Source organism: Dipodomys spectabilis, unplaced genomic scaffold (assembly GCF_019054845.1).
Source record: "Dipodomys spectabilis isolate Male_0828 unplaced genomic scaffold, ASM1905484v1 ptg000394l, whole genome shotgun sequence".
NCBI classification, from domain to species: Eukaryota; Metazoa; Chordata; class Mammalia; order Rodentia; family Heteromyidae; genus Dipodomys; species Dipodomys spectabilis.
The window spans coordinates 511,595-531,255 of record NW_024871071.1 but is presented as its reverse complement, the minus strand read 5'-3'; the positions used below and the strand labels follow the sequence as shown (position 1 = coordinate 531,255).

General features: G+C 34.9%; 1 protein-coding gene across 4 annotated transcripts in view; it reads left to right on the top strand.

Moving 5' to 3' along the window:
* Phkb (phosphorylase kinase regulatory subunit beta) overlaps positions 1 to 19,661 on the top strand; it is a 197,549-nt gene that overhangs the window by 35,576 nt on the left and 142,312 nt on the right. For all 4 annotated transcript variants that reach the window (XM_042667366.1, XM_042667367.1, XM_042667369.1 and 1 more), the window contains 2 exons: positions 8,761 to 8,868; positions 13,804 to 13,884. In XM_042667366.1, coding sequence (XP_042523300.1) covers positions 8,761 to 8,868; positions 13,804 to 13,884 — 189 coding nt within the window. The remainder of the gene's footprint in view (positions 1 to 8,760; positions 8,869 to 13,803; positions 13,885 to 19,661) is intronic.

Below are 19,661 nucleotides of genomic sequence, written 5' to 3'. Positions count from 1 at the left end.
CATGTGTTTGAAGGCAAAACCTGAAAAAGATTGTATCCTGCCAAGAGAAAATGCCCATAAATAGTTAATAAAAACAGCAAATTTACTCATCAAGTGAAAATAGAGATAAAGGACAAGCTTGTCATTTTTTGCTGAGATTTAACTTTTTATATCGTTATTGCAAGGATTTTATAAATGTTTGAAATAAAAAAATATGTCCTAGAATCTTATAGTAGGATTAAATTAGTGTATCATATGTTCTAATGATGAAATTGTGATTAAAGTTCCTTTTCCCTAAGTGAGATAGTGCTGCTTATTTCCAGGTATTATTTCACAAATGCATAGTGTCTGGCTAGATTCGATTTTTCTCTCTTAGAAATATTGTAAGAGCATGAAATTTCATGTCTTTTCAACAAGCTGACAGACATAAAATAGAGCTATTCATCAGAAGGAAGGTGTTTTTCTTTGTAGCATGATTAGCCACAAAACCATGGCCCTTTCTAAATATTATTCAATTTTACTAACCAGTTACCCCAACTAGTTTTTATTTATTTATTTATTTATTTTTTGGGTCCGGTCATGAGGCCTGAACTCTGGGCCTGGGCGCTGTCCCTCAGCTCTTCAGCTCAAGGCTAGCACTGTACCACTTGAGCCACAGCGTCACTTCCGGCTTTTTTCTTTTTGCTTATGTGGTGCTGAGGAATTGAACCCAGGGCCTCATGCATGCAAGGCAAGCGCTCTACCACTGAGCCACCTTCCCAGCCCCTAGTTTTATTTTAATAAGTATCATTGTGACTTAAGTTGTCTGAAATCCTTCAAACTGTAAGGAATTAATATTGTTTTTTTTATGTAACTTGAGTAGAGACCATTAAAATAATTGTGAGCTGGGTCATATTAGATATTAGTACCTGTGACAACATGTTAGGGCTAGATATTCTTCCCAGTGAAAAATGGTTTACAAATTTCATAGTATTTTTATTGCTGAAATCTCTCTTGATTCTCATAATTTCTTAGAATAGGAGAGGAGATTATGATCCTTGTGTGAGACTATGCAGACTACGATCCATGATCCATATAGGAATCAGAGACCTGATTCATAGAGGTTACACTGTGGTGCTCACTGCTTCTTACTATATTTTTTTATTAACTCTTTTTTTTTTTTTTTTTTTGGTAAGCGTAATCTGTGGATTTTTCCCAGGGCCTTCTGCTTGCTAGACAAATGTTATACCACTTTAGGTATACCTCAAAGCATTTGTTTTTGAAATAAGAACTCACTAACTTTGCCAGGTTGGCTTGAGCTCATGATCCTCCTGACTGCTTTTTGAGTATATGGGATTACAGGTATTCGTTAGGTTTTTAAAAAGAGGTAGCCAAATAAGAACAGCAGCAAGCATGTGGTATTCAGGTAAGGGGTAGGTTTATTCATCGTTCCGGCTGGCACCAGGCCATCTTGGTCCTCCACATGGTGGGGAAAGGCCTGGGAAAGAGAGCTGGGAGAGCTGGGAAAGAGAGAGAGCTGGGAGAGAGAGAAGAGCTAGAAAAGAACAGAGAGAGAGGAGAGAGCAGAGAGCCAAGAGAGCTAGAAAAGAGCAGAGAGAGAGCTAGAAGAGAGAAGGGAGCTGGGAAAGAGAAGAGAAGGAAAAAGTTGAGAGCTAGAAAAGAGCAGAGAGAGAGCATCTGGGCCTGTGCTAGGCTTTATCTAGGGTATGGGAGGAGAAGGGTGTGGCCACATCAGATTCAGATGTGACCTCAGCAGATGCAGATGTGACCTCTTCCAGGTGTCCCAGTTGCCTAGGTAACGCAGGTACTGGGTGGAGACTTTGCTGAGAGGAGGGTGGAGTCTGCTTGCCATCCAGGAGCAGACCTTACAGTACTCACCAACCATGCCTGACTCTTACTATACTTCTTTTTCGAGTCATCACGATCATCGTTCAAGCTTGGCCATTTTCTTCATAATTTTATAGTAGTAGCTAATAGGAATATAATTTTAAAATATGAAGTATTTATTTTTGGCCATTCTTTAAAACTAAAGCAATGCACATTTATAGTGTTTATTTACAAAACTGTATCTTTGTCCTATGAAGTAAAATAGGATCTAGAAAGTTTAAAGCTTTTCCACACTCATTAGTTTCTCACCATAAAGCAAGCTTTCTAATGCTTTTATAAAAACTCTAGCTAAAATCAACTTAAAATGTTTATTAAAATATTGAATGAGTAAATAGAATTGTCTTTGATTTGCAGGACATCAGGCAATCTTTTTTCTTTTTGGTCATGGGGCTTGAACTCTGGGCCTGGGTGCTGTCTGTGAGCTCTTCAGCCCAAGGCTAGTGCTCTACCACTTGGGCCACAGAGCCACTTCCTCAGGCAATCTTATTGTATTTCATTATGTTGCCACTTAGCTTAATCCCTGCAGAGTAATATCAGGTAGAATGTTACCTTTTAATATCTGAATACCTATTCTACTGTTTACTCCTTTTCCTGATACTTCCTTTGGAGAAGAACACAGATTTTCAATGTTGATTCAGTCTTCAATTAGTAGTTTTAAAGGGCAGTGATTTTCTTTAGAAATGTTCCAGGATACAGTTGTCTATTTAAAAATTTGTTTAAAAGAGGAGGTGGTAAAGATGGTAAAGATTTGCTTCTGAATAAAATGAGTCAGAGTAACAAAAAAGAAACTTCTGAAGAGATATAGAGAGGATGAGACCACTAGAAACAGGAATGTAGGGGCTGAGAAGGTGGCTCAGTGGTGTAGTGCTTGCCTTGCATGCATGAGGCCCTGGGTTCGATTCCTCATCACCACATAAGCAGAAAAAAAAGCCGGAAATGGTGCTGTGGCTCAAGTGGTAGAGTGCTAGCCTTCAGCTGAAGAGCTGAGGGACAGCGCCCAGGCCCAGAGTTCAGGCCCCACAACCAGCAAAAAAAAAAAAAATTAATTTAATTAAAAAAAAGAAACAGGAATATAAAAGCAGTGACAGGACACCTGAAAGGCAGAAAAAGGCAACAGATGAATGTTGGAAACACTATGCAGCTCCATCCAGTCTCTGTATGAGTAAAAGGAAGCTGAAACTACAACCACAAGTAAGCCAAACGTCCCTGGCAACAGACTGGCAGACCCATAATATATTAACCTTATACTTTTCTTAAACCTATTGTGGAAGTACAGAATGACAGCGACTACTCTGCATAGCAGACTTGCGCTGGAGAAGAAAAACATTATGTTGATTCCAGTATCTCACAGGCAACATCTTAAAAGAGGGCTTATTGTTTAAGACTGAGCTATTAGGGATCAGAAAACAACAGCTGTGGGCTTGGGAACAATGTGCCTCGGTAGGAGATGGCCATCAGAGATTTCATGGAGATGACAAGAGTTTAACATGGATTTGTGGAGTTTTTTTAAAAATTGGTTGTTCAGCTGATGATGGGGGATGGTGGCTGGTGGCACCAACTTTTCTGGTGAGGAGAAAGCTCTGTCACCTAAGCATCATGGTGGGGTCAATTCAAATGAAAATGCAAACACAACTTAGGGACACATCAAAGGCTACCCAAAGAAGTTTATGACCACAAGTGCCTACATTAAGAAAACCAAGGAGAGGAGATGTCTATGAATTAGTCAATGATTATCCTCATATTCTTAGAAAAGTAAGAATAAGCCAGTAGATCAAAAGAAGTAATAAAGATCAAGGCAGAAATTAATGAAATGGAACTAAAAGAGCAGACAGGAATCAGTGAAATAAGGGGTTGTTTTTTCACATCTAAACAAAATTGACAAGCCCTTAATCATATTACTGAAAGAAAGAGGGAGAGGACCCAACTGTGGGTGTGCAGTGAGACAACTCAGTTCTGCAGTGAAAATGTAAAAGATTTTATTGGCTGAAAAGTGCTGAACTGCCAAGACCTTACCTGGACTTGGGAATCCCAAGAAAGCCCCAGGTGCCAGCCCACATTAGCTTTTAAGCATTTTTGGCTAGGGGGTGGGAAAGGGGATGGTTGGGTGTTGGTTTTAGCTCATGATTGTTATAAGAAATTCGCACCATAAGTTTAAATTTCCGCAGGCAAGGTTTTGCTGGAGGGAGGCAAGGTTATAGAACAAAGGGTGGTGATGGCTCAGCTGGGTTAGGGCAAGCATTGTTCAGAAAACTGCAGAAGCATGACAGAAGCTAAAATAGCTAGTTAGTTACCAGGGAAGTCGTATCCACAGAAAGCACAGTTACATTCATACCTTAAAATCATTCATTATCCATTTTATGCAATTCAAGTTATATCACTAAAAAGGGAAATAGTCCAACAAATATCACTAATTTCATTAGGGAATATTTTTTAAATGTATTGGGAAATCTAGAAGAAATAGATAAATTTGTAAATGCAAATAGCCTATTAAAACTTTAAGAGAATATAAACTCCTTAAATTAGTCTATAATGAGCAATGAGATTGAAATAGTAATAGTCTCCAACAATGAAACATTCAGGACTGGATGGTATCTTTGCTGAGTTCTACCAGACCATTAAAGAACTAACCCCAGTGTTTCTCACATTATTCCATAAAACAGAAAAGGAAGGAATGTTGCACAACTCATTCTATTTAGCCCTAATACTAAAACTTGATAGGTGCATGATAAAAAAATTGTAAATCAGTTGTTAAAAAATTCTCAGTTAGTTGGAAAAAATTATATTAAGTGAAGTAAGCCAGGCCCAAAGAAACATAGGTCCCATGGTTTCCCTTATTTGTAATATCTAGTATATGTATGAGTCAAGCGGAAAAGGTCAGATAATGTGATGTCAGGAAAATGAACCCTTAGATGTGTATTTTAATGTTTCTTTCTTTCATGCATGTGTTTCTAACGCATTTATAAGATTATTTCTTTGTTGCTTTGTATGTCCCTCCCCCACAGTATAACCCCTGCTTTCACTATATTTGATGTCAGTATAACTTGTGGAGGAGATGGGGAAAAACCAGTTGTTTAAGGATACAGGTGGACCTGTTGCAACAATGAGAAGTACAAGTTGTCATGTCCAAAACGAGCTTTACAACGTTGGTGCGGGGAGGGTGGGGTGTGGGGGGGGGGGAGGAGAAGGATTGGGATTACGGGGGGAGGGGGGAGGCTGGGAAGGGATATGAAGGGTAAACAAAGGAGGAGGCTGCAATGCTTGGTAAGAAATGTACGCATTATCCTGCCCATGTAACTGTAACTCCTCTGTACAGTATGTTCACAAATAAAATTAAATTAAATTAAAAAAAAATTCTCAGTTAGATACTTGCAAACTAAATTCAATGACACTTTAAAAGATTATCTACTTAATCACCCATGTGATAAAAAATACAATGCAGCACCGAAACAGATCAAAGACAAATATCTCATGACCATCTCCTTACATACAGAAAAGACCTTTGGTAAAATTAGCTTTCTTTCATGATAAAGGCCCTGAAAAAAATTAGAATAGAAAGCACTTATCTCAACATAATAAAGGCTGTATGTGATAAACTATTGCTAGTAGGGAAGAACTGATTTCAGGAATGATGTAAAGATGTTGTCTTTTTCCACTCTTTTTCACCATAGGGCTGGTATTTCTAGTCAGAACAATGAAGCAAGGGGAAAAAGAAAAGAGATACAATTAGGATAGGGAAGAAGTGATATTATCCCTATTTGCAAATGATATGATCTTAAACTTACAAAGTCCCAAAGATTACCCAAAATCTTTGGTTCTGATAAACACTTGAAGCAAAATTTCAGTATAGAATATCTACATTTTAAAAACCTGTAACTTTTTCTATATGACAATGACAGGCTGAGAAAGAAATCAAGAACAAAATTGCATTCATAATAGGCACAAAAATACCTTAGAATAAACCTTTAGTAGTAGAAAATAAAAGGAGGGGGTAACAGTGCTCAAGAAGAAATGTACTTGTTACCTTACTCATGTAACTGTAACCCCTCAGTACAGCATCTTTTCAATAAACTAAAAGTTTAAAAAGGATGTAATAGACCTCTAAAATGAAAATCTATGAAACTGAAAAAATTAAAGACCCTAGAAGATAGAAATACCTCTTATTTTATTGACTGGTGAAATACTGTGAAAAATATATTACCAAAATCGGTACAAATTCTATACAATCTCCTTCAAAATTCAAATGTTCTTTACAGAAATAAAGTCATTTCTAAAATTTATAGGGAAGCAGAAAAGACCCACAATCAACAAAGCCATAGTGAACCAAAAGAGCAATGCTGGAAGTATCACAATACATGATTCCAAATTACACAATAGAGCACATAAGCAAACACTTGAAGGCAAAGGCAGTGACTCTCTGAATAGGACACTAATTGCTCAAGAAATGCAAGTAAGAATTGACAAATAGAATTGCATAAAATTATTTGAAAAGCCACTGCACCTCAAAGGAAACACCAGAATGACAATATGATCTACAGAATGGTTGGAAAATTACTACAAGTTATTTGTCAAAGAACTAACATCAGAATACGTAATGAGTTAAAACCAAACAGTATAGACCAAATAATCCAATTAATAAATGAGGGAACAATTTGAACAGATCTTTTTTAAGAAATACATGAAGAATGGTCATAAGAGTAATTGAAATCAAATTGAGATTGAGTCTCAGCTTAGTCATAATGACAGTTCAAGAAAGACAATAAGCTAGAGAAGATGTGTGGGTGGGAGAAGAAATTAATACTGAAGGTGACAATGTAAATTAATACTGCAATTAAAAACTAAAATAGAAGAAAACTAAGATCCTTCTAGACCACTCCTAGGCATATATCTGAATATCAACATATTATAGATATACCTGCATTCCTATGTTTATTGCAGCACTATTTACAGTAGTCAAGCTATTAAATAACCCTCAGTACTATCAGATGACAAATGGATAAGAAAATGTGATACACAAATACAATGGAATTAAGCAATAAAGAACAAGATTATATGTCATTTGAAGAAAAATGGATAGAACTGGATATCATCCCATTAAGTGAAATAAGCCAGACTCAGAAAAACAAATGCTGCGTTTTCTCTTATATTCAGAGCAAAAACACAAAACAGACAAACATGACTTGAATGTAAAGGGGCCTGTTTGTTACTTGCTGGAAGATAAGGGAAAGAGGGAGGAGAGGGTGATTGCAATGTGAATATTACGTAAGTACATTAGATAAATGTATGAAAATAAAACGTGGAAGCTTTTAATAGAATTATAAGAAATCACGAAAGAAGAATAAAGGGCATCAAGTCTGATACACATGTGGAAATACCACACCAATATACCTACATGGAAGAGTCAGTGACAAAACAGTTAGCCTTTTCACATATAAGGTATTTATTCACAGTGGCAAGTTTTAGGCAAATATCTAAATAAAATGCAATAAAAGCACAATTGTAGATTTACTTTACAAAATTTTACTATCACCATTCTCTTTATCGTTTCTTGCCATATGCCAGATACCATATAATATACTAATTAATGTTCTTGTTTTTGGCTGCTTTCAGCAGTACTTTTTGTTTATGGTTGACATGCATTGGGCCCCATTAATCTTCAAAGCTTATTCAGTTTGGATCTTAGTTTTTCTTGAAATTCTAAATTGTCTTTTAGCAGCTTTAAAACTCAAAGCCTAGTTATATAATTCTTTAATCACTTAGCAGTCATTTTTTTCCCTCTGACACAGTGATTGAATATAAACTCTCCTGCTGGGATGCTGCATATCTTGAAGAGAAATGACAAGCACCACCTTGTCAACTGCAGCAGTGACTTTATTAAGCTGACAAAGCCTTATCCTGTTAGATCCTATTCACATGAGGAACATGCCTTTTATTTCAAATCTGGCAGTTTTTTGGAGTGATCACATTGCTTTCTAATTATGCAGTGTCAGGTTATTTCTAGTAGTTTATGATCTGGAGATAAGTAACACTTTCTCTGAATCAACACTGGATGTCATTCATCATATAATGTGGAATGTACATCCCTAACTGCCGGCTGCATCTTCTCAGTCCTAATGACTTTGGTTTTATTGATAAGGTACTTCAGCTGTGAAAAAAGGGGTGTATTTGTCTGTGCAGGCTTCTTGGGAAGGAAAAACTGCAGCAGTCCAGTGGATCAGTTCCACACTCAGGAGGAACTTTCTATAATGATGGAAATGTTTTGTGTCATGATGTCAGGCAATAGAGTAGCCATAGTGGTTGTTGAACACTTGAACAGTGGCCAGTAACTGAGGAACTGAATTTTTTATTTTATTTTTTAAATTTTTATTTAACTTCAATTGTAATTTTGGTATCTTGACAATTAGCTTGTGTATGAGCTAGAGTTGAAAATGTGTTAAAAGGACCATAGGTTAAAACTTGTGATCTTTTATTGATAGAAATTACACCTGAGGTTTGGACAGTTAATCTGTTACAGTGTGGCCCAAAGTGCTTTCTTACATGAGTGTTACGTAAACATTTTCAAGTAACAGTACAGTAGAGTTCAATCACTGAAATTGTGTCTTAACAAAATCAACATTTTACTCTAAAAATAAAATGCAAAACATTGCGAAAATTATTGTTACTACATTTCAGTGTTCCCTACTACACTGAGTTGTAGTCATCTTAACTCTATTAATTGGTTATTATCAGTTTGCCTATGTAATTTCTTTACAAAAGTTAACATTTCTGTTTTGTTCAACATTTTGCCATATGCTTTATCTTTCTGCATGTAAAAGTTACATGAGAAATAACACAAGCTTTAGTCTGAGATGACCATGTGAATTACTAGCATTATTTAACTTTTATATTTTGTTCTAGGTCCAGCAGTTTAAGCAGGATCCACGCCCAACCACATGTCTTCACTCTATTTTCAATGTGCATACAGGAGATGAGTTGCTCTCCTATGAGGAATATGGACATCTTCAGGTACAAAAAGATTTCAAATTTTCTACTTCTATAGAGGAGGTATCTTGGAATATGTAAGGCTATTAAAATTTTTAAGTAGGTTCATAAATTATTTTAAAATAGAAATGTAAAATGAACCTTGAAATAGGGAAGGAGGTAAAGTGCTTACCACCGTGTCTAAATAGTTACTGTGATTGAATATTAAATTTGACTGAATTCTTGGGACAGCTGAATGTATCATATAATACTTTTATTTAAAAGACAACAGTCTTAAAAAAAAAGACAGCAGCCTTCCATTCTACTCCTTTGATGACAAAAGCTGTTATTTATATATTTAAAAGACTATCAGTACTTAGAAACTAGGAATTAAAAGATAATTGATAGCAGTGTAACAACAAATCAGAAGTTGTATTGTACATTGATCATTTTTAAATTATTATTTGATAAAGCTGTCATGCTTTTTAAATGCCACATGGAAACTTTTGAGTTCTATAAACTTTGTTATATTAAGTTTTACACCTATGCTAGTATGGTTTCATTTTTACATTTTATTTTTCTTTCATCGTATGTTGTATGTATTATTTTAGTTGGACATCCTATGGCCTTATTTCTAGGATATAAATATTGCATTTTCTTCCTGCACATCATTTAATTCACTATTTCAGGATAAAGTATCTTGAATTCTTACACTCTAACTAAGAGTGTCTTCATTTTGTAATCCTTACATCTGAAATGTCTTAATTATATTGTCTCAACATACAAAGTACAATGACCTCATTTTTATGCAATAGGAACTATTGTATGTATACGCAGTTCCTTGGAGAAATAGTGCTAAAATTAATGTGTAGTTTCTCCACTTTAACCTGGTAGCTATCAGATAATTCAATATTTATGCTTTGCATGGACAAATATGTTTACTACTAAAATAGAGTTTTCACAAGATTACAGTTCATTTGTTTTCTTACATAATTTCATACTAAATTATTAAATTTAAAATGCAAATTATTCAACATTACTTTGCCTCTGTCTTTAAAATAAACCTTTGTGTGTCTTTTTATCAAAAGCCATTAAAAAACCTGGAAGGATTTACTTCAAAATAGAGCAATAATCATTTTTGGAGAATTGGATTACAGGATTTTTTTTTTTTTTTTGGTCAGTCATGGGGCTTGAACTCTGGGCTTGGGCGCTGTCCCTCAGTTCTTCATCTCAAGGCGAGCGCTCTACTGCTTGAGCCACAGCGCCACTTCCAGTTTTCTGGTGGTTTATTGGAGATAAAAGTCTCACAGACTTTCCTGCCCGGGCTAGTTTTGAACCTTGATCCTCAAATTTCAGCCTCCTGGGTAGCTAGGATTACAGGCATGAGCCACCTGCGCCCAGCTGGATTACAGGATTTTTATTGCTGTTTTTCACTCTTATTTTCTATTTATTTGAATGTGTACTAATACATGTAATTTTTAAAGTTTACATTTATTTTTAACTAATACTGTAATTCTATGAACCCATGGGCTGCAATTAACATCTTGTTACCTATATGGAATACATTTATACAATCATAAGATAAGATACTGGGATATTACCTCAGACACTTGTGATTTCTTTGGGATGCAGATACTCAAAATCTTTTACTAGCTATTTTTATCTGCTATAATGAGGCTAGTGTGTTATAGAACATTTGAAATTACTTCTCCTGTTCAGATACACCCTTGTATCGGTTAACTATCCCTCTATACCGCCACTGCTATTCCATTCCCAGACTCTGGTAACTACCATCTTATTCTCAAGCTTTTTATCTTGTGAATGTGTAGTACTTCTCCTTCTGTGCTGGCATTCTCATTTTATAGAATGTTTTGTAGATCCATCCATGATTTTGCAATGTAGAATTTCATTTTTTTTGGTAGCTAATAATAATGCATTATGTGTAAGGTTTGTGTGTGTGTGTGTATATGTGTGTGTGTCTGTGTGTCTGTGTGTGCGTGCATACTATACTACTATGGCTGTACTAGTTTACATTCCCATAGCGAATGGCGTTCTTCTAAGTATTGGTAAGTTTTGTCCTCCTAATTATGATTTTATGGTATCACATTTGATTTTTGATTTACTATTTCTTGTTGATTAGTGAACATTGTTTTGCATGCTTATTTGACATTTAATATGTTAGATTTCTTCAGTGTTTTGGAAATAAATTCCTTACAGACTGAATAGGAAATCCATTTTATGGAAAGTTTTAATAAATTGCTTTGCAGATTCATTCTCCTATTCTATAGGTTGTCTCTTCACTCTGTTGATTGTTTTTTTTCCCCTATATTTGTCAGTTCTTGCTCTTATTTCCTGTGCTTTTTTGGTATCATATCCAAAAAAGTCTTGGCCAAACCAATAGCCTGATATTTAGTAACTATAATTTTATGTCTTTCATTTAACTTTGATCTATTTTGACAGTTGATTTTGCATGTGATGAGAGAGAGGACTCTAGTTTCTTTTTTCTGCATATGTATTTTTTTTCCTCAGTGTCATTTATTGAAGAGATATTTCTTGGTGTATATGCATCTTTGTCAAAAATCCATTGGTTGTAAAAATGTGTATTTCTGGGTTTTTTGTTCTGTTCCATTTTGCTTTATATCTAATTTACTTATTTTTATTTTGTTTGTTTTGGTTTTGCTTTTAAATTAAATTAATTAACTTATTTTATTTAATTATGTTACCCAGGCTGTTCCCAAACCTCTGGAATCAAATGATCTTTCTGGCTAAGATTTCAGACTATTGTGCTTAGCTCCAGTTCTTTTGCTTTTGTTCCCAACATTTTAAGCTTAATTCCTGGCTGGTAATTAGACATTAAATAAGTGTTAGACAACCTACTTGACAAATCTTTTATGTCTTCCAGTCATTGGCATTTTCACACAGAGTTATCACCAGTCAGAGCATAGAGCTATTCTCTACTTATTCTTAAGTGCTCCTGTAATTTCTGTTTAGAGGTTAAAATTATTTGAAATTGTTTCTGACAGGTCAGTGTTAGAAGATGAGCCTCCCAGTGGAGTGACATTCTTCTCTACCATGTTCTGAGGAAGGCTCCTGAAAAGTTAATGTTGATCTAAATGATCTAAAATTTGAATACTGTCTTCCTGTATGGCCTCCATGTACCTTGACAAGATCCTGACACCCACTAGCCTCTACATACTAGCAAATCTGGAGGTGTCTAGGATAGTTCTGGTTCCTGAGTGCAAATCCTTGTGGTAAAAGAGCTGCTTTTTCCAAGACTGAATAGCACCAACAAGTTTTCACCCAAACTTTCTGTCAGTCAGTTAGTGCAGAAGAAATTAAAGAGAAACACAAGCCATCAAGACTTCAGAGATAGTAAAGTGCTACATTAAAATTATATATCAGCAAAATTACATGTTTTAAATTTATGTTTATAATTTTCTAATGTAAGTTAAACATTTTACGTATTTTTTATATTTAAGTATAGCTTTATTGAGATGTAATTTGCATTCCAGAAAGTGTACCTATTTAAAGTGTACAATCAGTACTTTCTAGTATATTCACAGAATTGGACAACCATTACAACAGTCTTATCTTGAAACATCCCCTAAAAAGTATTCCTATATTCATTAGCAACCACTTCCCGTTTTTCCCAAAACTCCTCACCCTTAAACAACCACTGTTTTATGTTCTGTCTCTGTGAATTTTCCTTTTCTCTACATATACTAAATGATATATTGTGACTGACTTCTTTCATTGAAGATATATTACTCAGAGTTCTCCAGAGAGTCAACAGGAGATAGATGATAGATAGACAGACAGACAGACAGACAGACAGACAATTTTGAATGAATTCATTTTTGGAATTGCCTTATGTGATTATTGAAGCTCCATTTGATTTGTAAACTGGATAATCATGGATGCCAGTAGTATAGTTCAGTCTGAGAAAGCATATGAACCTAATAAACCTGAAGGGGTAACTCCTTTGAAGGTAAGAAGACTAAGTACTGCCAGAGAGGGGGCCACACATGATATGAGTCCTCGAGCTTCAGAGCTGTAGAATCGGGGGTTTCAGTGTTTAAGGACAGGAAAGAAAGAAGCACGTCCTAACTCTAGATTAGAGAACAAGAATTTGCTTTTCCACTTGTGTGGAAAATTCTGACCATAGCAAATTAGATAGTGCCCATCCACATGTGTGTGGATCTCCACCACTCAGTCCATTGACTGACCTGCTACTCCCTTCTACGGTAAGATTCACCTACACAGGCATACCCAGCTGGATCCTAAGTACACCTTTATCTAGTCTGATTGACAATGAAAATTAAATATTGCATAAGATTTGTTCTTGTTGTAGTATGTATCTTTTCTATTTTTTGTGAGCTTACATATCCTATTGATAATTTTATGCAAATATTTTATTGATAAGGTACATATTATTATTTTTTACTATTTGATTATATAAAGCATTTTAACAGGTTTATAAGGTAATAGATTATCTTATTTGTTCATATTTAATAGGTTTCTTTATTTCCATAAATTCTGTATTGTCTGAAAACAAGACTACTTTTAAATAGATACTGTCTTTACATTATCTATAGTATTGCATTAGGTTGTTTGTCAAATTTCAAGTAGTGTGACATTGCATAGCCTGCTGCAGAGCCAAACTATTCCAGAGTAGAAGTATATTCAACAACCCAGAACTTGAAAGTAAATTTTTAGAAATAATATCCTAGAAATAGTTCTGGTAGTTCTACTTGCAACCATTTTCCTAATGAGGTGTTAATATCAGAATCAATTTGAGGATTTTACATACAAAACTGGGATTTTGTCATGAATGAAATCCACAATTCTTTTATTTCACAATAGAAAAGGAAATAATTTTTATATGAAACTATTAGAGTAAATGATTATGAGCTTTGTCTTTTTTTATTTCATAGCATACATTTTTGTTGGTTCTTTTATCTACTTGCTGTTTATTTTCAGATAAACGCTGTGTCCCTCTTTCTTCTCTATCTTGTGGAAATGATTTCCTCAGGACTCCAGATTATCTATAACACCGATGAGGTATGATCTTTTTTTTCAAAGTTGCTTCTTCTAAACTTCCTCTCCATAGTTTCTGATATTTTTCTCTTTTGAAAAGCTTACTTTTGGTTTCATAAAAATGGGCTATTTTTTAAATTAAAGTACATTTTATGCTTATGTGAAAATATCACCACGAACCCATTTGAACAACTAATATACACTAATAAAGAGAAAACGATGATTTATATATTTACATGATCAGATACTGGATTCTGAGTATTTTATTAAAAGCGTTTTCAGTGCAATGCATTTTAAAAACAAGCACAATAACAGGTAGTTAGACTTAACTTGCATAGTGGTACTATTTCAAATAATCTGAAATCTTTTATCTTTCAAAATATCTTAGTAACAATGAAAGTAAAATAGCAATTAAGGTTTTTTTCAGTTATTTTCACATCTTTGCTTTTTAAAATTCACTTAAAAGCAAAAAGAGACTTTTAGCATGCATTTATTTTTAAGTATAAGACCTCAGTATTGTTTTTTGTTTTTTCCAAAAGATGATTGTCATATTCTTATCCTTATTAGGAAAGTTGTAAACAATTGCATCCCAAAGTTGAGAAGTTTTTCTCTGATAGGCATTAATGCTTGAACAAACACACACATGCTGACACACTTTGAGATGTGCCAAATGGGAGTAAAAATGCTTTTATTATTCAAGATAGTAGTGTCAGAAAAGTTCTCTGTCAAGTAAGTATGATATACACACCTGTTAAAATTTCTATCCTGTGATTTATGCAGAGCAGAACAATTGTATTGTATACTAAGAACCAAAATCATCATAGGGAATGTTGACAGTGCTTTGAAATGGCTGCCTTTAGATCTGCCCTTTTAGTAGTGTAGTCTTGTCATGTAAGTAATGTTTGCTTATAAGTAAAAGTAAATAATGAAAATGAAATAAGAAACCAACACCAAATTATGGCTTCATTTATTTGAGTCAACAAGTAGTTCCTTGTTTTATTTCATCCAGCTTGTTTTTAGTTTTTATTATATTGTTTTATTATATTTATTTTCATGATATATTGCTAGACTATTTAAAAGAGTGAAGCATTTTGAGTGGAAAAGGGTTTGGAAATTTTCTAGTTCAAACTAGTCTTAAGATTGCATCCTAGGGCTTGGAAGGTGGCTCAGTGTTAGCATGCTTGCCTTGCATGCATGAGGCCCTGGGTTCGATTCTTCAGCACCACATAAACAGAAAAAGCCAGAAATGGCGCTGTGGCACAAGTGGTAGAACTCTTGCCTTGAGCTGACGAACTGAGGGACAGTGCCTGGGCCCAGAGTTCAGGCCCCATGACAGACAAAAAAAAGAAAAAAAAAAGATTGCATCCTAAAATATAATCAAATGAAAGCAATGTGACTATAAGAGGAGAGGAAGACTTTTAGAACCTGCCCATTTAGCTCCTTTTTTTCTTTTCACCCATAGAAGCTTGGAGACACTGAAAAAAATATTTCAGATTCCAATAGAACAGAGTGTGATAACCATTTGTAATAAATGGCAACAGCATTGATTATATATGGTTTCACACTAATGTTGTTTGAGGTAAAGTATAATGTTGCCTTAATGGTACCGTTTTTGTTTAGACATTTTATTTTATGGTATTATAAATATATTTTTTGCTTTTTTACTATCTGATTTAATATAAATCTTTATTTGTCAACTGGAATTATTCATAAATGCTATATCAAGCGAGTGGCTGAAACATAATCTTTAGCTACTCTGGTGGCTGAGACTTGGAGGATCAGAGTTCGAAGCCAGCCCAGGCAGAAAAGTCTGCAAGACTTTATCTCCAGTTAACTAGGAAAAAATCAGACTAGAGGCATGGCCCAACTGGTAATACATCAACAATGAGTAAGAAATCTGAGCAAGAGTATGAAGCTGAGTTCAAGCTCTAGTATAGCATCCCCCAATACACACACACACACACACACACACACACACAGTTTTTTTTTTTTTAAATAAGTTTTGTATTGTGAAAATACTGTACAGAGGGGTTACAGTTACATGAGCAAGGTAATGAGTACATTTCTCATCATTTCCTACACCACTGTATTGTGTTTTCTAGGTACTGGTTTTCATTGGTATTCATAAAAGTCTTGCTGTACTCATTCATAGATTTGTTTTTAAGACAGTGAACAAAGCAGTTCTGTATTTCTTCTCTGGCACTATTATTTGTTTACTATGTTAAGAAACCCCTGCTAAGTGTTCCTTTATATCTAAATATGAGTCAGTCTATCTGTTGATGGAGATAAATCCTTTATGTTGGACATGGACAAAGTGGTTATCTGCTTTATAACATTCCATATCTTGTTTCTTGACATGCTCCATAAACAACGTTCCTAAAACAGACTAAAAGAATAAGAAAGGAATTGTTTAGAAATGGGTGAAGAGAGATTTACTTGATTCATAATCAGCTACCCCTGATTATTTGCTTTGCAAATCAGCAAAATTTTCTTTCATAGAGAAGTCATATTACATGGGAAAAGTTTATAGTTATTTTACTTAGAAGAAACCTTCTAGACTTCGTTTGAACTCACAAATACATTATAAATAACTGTTTGAAAGTAAAGATTTACAAGATTAAGGTACTGTCTGCCTACAGTTTGTAATTGTTTTTAGTTTTAATTAAAGTATTAAAACCTGTTAGCTGTATATTTCTGTGTTAAATCCTTATACATGGGACTGGAGATACTTCTATATGGACCTCAATAGTTTTTGTCCTAGAATCATGCTATTATATGACTATTTTTGATGTCCCTTAATAATGAATCACAAGTCAGAGTCATGTCTTTTTATGGTAAAAGCAACCTGAGTAACTTAGTCTAGTGGCATATTTCTATAATCCAGCACTTGAGAGAGTGAGGAGGAGAATCACAAGATTCTGTCTTAGTCAAAAAAAGAAACAAAACCAACAAACATATAAACTAAAGAAGACTTAGTTATTTTTCTTGCAAATATGAAATTTAAAGGGAATAAGCAATAAATAGGGATAATACTTGATAGTCTCCTGAGCCTGTAGTATTGACAGATTTTGTCAGATGACGTGTTCCAGTTCCATATTCACTTAGATTGTTGCTTCTGTATTCTATATTGTTGCTTTCTTGAGAAATTTTTGGTTGCAAGGCTTTAAAAATATTCCACAAAGCTACAGCTATTAGATGAGAAAATTAGACTAATCTTATTTTCCTTTAATTATCTAGGCAAGACTAAATGGACATTTAAAGGTGCCTTAAAGTGAGCCATTCATAGAATGTTATAATCTGTCAACTGAAATATCATGAATCAAATACTATCTTAAGGCTTGACTGATGGAAATGTGAGCTGGTTAGAAATATTGGCAATTTAGTACCTTCTGGCATAAACAAGTAAACCAAATTTTATAATTCCTGGTCTTCATGGTTTTTCTTTACCACAACTAATTGCTCAATCCTTACATGTAGGTACAATCTTTTTAGTATTATGTCACTGGTTCCACAAAAACCAGAAAAACAACTTTGTAATAATCAGAATGTTATCCAACTTTATATGGTTGACTGCAAATAATGGTGAACAGTGGTATAAACATGGGTATATGAAATAACAACTGTTTGTTCAAATGAGACTTGAGGAAGTTACATTTACTACTTGTGTCCATGTACTATTTTCATTTTATTTTGCAGGGATGTTTTCTGCCAGCTAACATAGTAGCTCTTTTCAAGTATACTGTCTTTCAGATTGGATGACACTTGAAATTTCTTCTTTATTGTACTAGCCTATCTCTTGCTATGTGCCAAAGTATCTTAGAAATTTATGGATTAGACGGGTGCACGCCTGTAATCCTAGCTACTCAGGAGGCTATGATCTGAGGACCGAGGTTCAAAGCCAGCCCGGGCAGGAAACTCCGTGAGACTCTTATCTCCAATAAACTACTAGGAAAAAAAAAACGGAAGTGGAACTGTGGCTCAAGTGATAGAGTGCTTGCCTTGAGCTGAAGAGCTGAGGGACAGCGCCCAAGCCCAGAGTTCAAGCCCCACGACTGACAAAAAAAAAAAAAAGAAAAAGAAAAAGAAATTTATGGATTAAAGGAATAAAAGTTTATTATCTCGAAGTGTGTAGGTAAAGAGTTTGAAAGCAGATAAGTTGGGTGGTGCTGGCCTGGGGTCTCTTATAAAGTAGCATTCCATATCAACTCCATATCTATAATCATCTGAAAGTTGTATTTAAATTGGATAACTTACTTCAAAGCTAGTTCATTGGGAGGCCATTTGCTAAGCTGTTCTGTGGATATTAGCAGAAGGCTAGTATCCTTATAACATGACAGATGGCTCTTCTAGAACAAGTGATCCAGAAGAAGAATTCGATGGGAATACATCTTTTTTTAATGATCTAGCCCCAAAGGTCATACACTATCACTTTAAAATGTTTATTTCACGACTCAGTTCTACTTAGGGTCAAGAGTAGACTATAACATAGCTTAAAGACAAAGAATTAGGTATGATTGGGTGCTAGCCCACTTTACTTACTTTTGATTTGTGTTTATATTTTCTCTCTTAAATTAGCAGTATTTTCTGGATAATTTTTTGTTATGGACTTTTATTTTTTGGTATGAAATGGTTATTGGGCACAAACAGGTTACTATGTTTTAAATAATAATCTGGGCGTTGGGAAGTTGGCTCAGTGTTAGAGTGCTTGCTGCGCATGCAGGAGGCCCTGGGTTCAGTTCCTCAGCACCACATAAGCATAAAAAACCCGGAAGTGACACTGTGGCTCAAGTGGTAGGGTGGTAGCTGAAAGGCTGAGGGACAGCACCCAGGCCCAGAGTTCATTCCCACAACTGACAAAAAAAATAAATAACTAAAAGAGAACTTATAAAAATGTTACAGTCTGACTTGATTGTATTCTCTGTATTATCAGTCGATGTTAGATATTTATTTTACTTAAATAGGTAAAATAGGTCATATAAGGATATCATGTTCAAGATGTAAGGTTAGGGACTGGGAAGATGGCTCAGTGGTAGAGTTCTTGCCTTGCATTCATGAAGCCCTGGGTTCAATTCCTCAGCACTACATAAACAGAAAAAGCCAGAAGTGGCACTGTGGCTCAAGTGGTAGAGTACTAATCTTGAGCTGAAGAGCTGAGGGACAGTGTCCAGGCCCAGAGTTCAGGCCCACAACTAGCCAAAAAAAAGATGTGAGGGTAGCCAAGGAGACTCAAGTTCTATAGATTTATATGTGGATATCTTCATTCACTTCTGTATCCTTTCATGAATTTAGCGTTATTTTGTAAATATTTGCTGAGTTTCTACAATGTTTCAAACATTGAGAAGCATAGTGGTTAGAAAAGATACCTCTCTCTAACATTATGAAGTCTTCGTTATTTTGGGAAGAACTGAATAATTATTAAATGCACAGTGTTTTTGTAGCATTTGTCAAGCTGGCCTTTCAGCAGATACAGTGAATCTGGACTCAGTCCTTAGTGCTGATGATCAGTAAACCATATGCAATTCCTAGAGGTGTGGGGCTCAGTGCTTTCAGACCCCTCTTTACAATTCACTTCTTTGTAGGCTGGGTTTAGAGTGTCTGCATCTTTGTTGTTTTGTATCCAGTCTTGCTTATACCTTTCCAGTTTATTAAACAAAAGTTTTCAGCTTGATCCAACTTTTCCACTGTATTTTTTTGTGCTTCATTCATTACTGTTCATATCATTGTATTTCTATCCTCTACAGATATTTTATATAGAAACCTATGTCCTTAATTTTTATTTTTCTCTTGGGATGTATTACTTA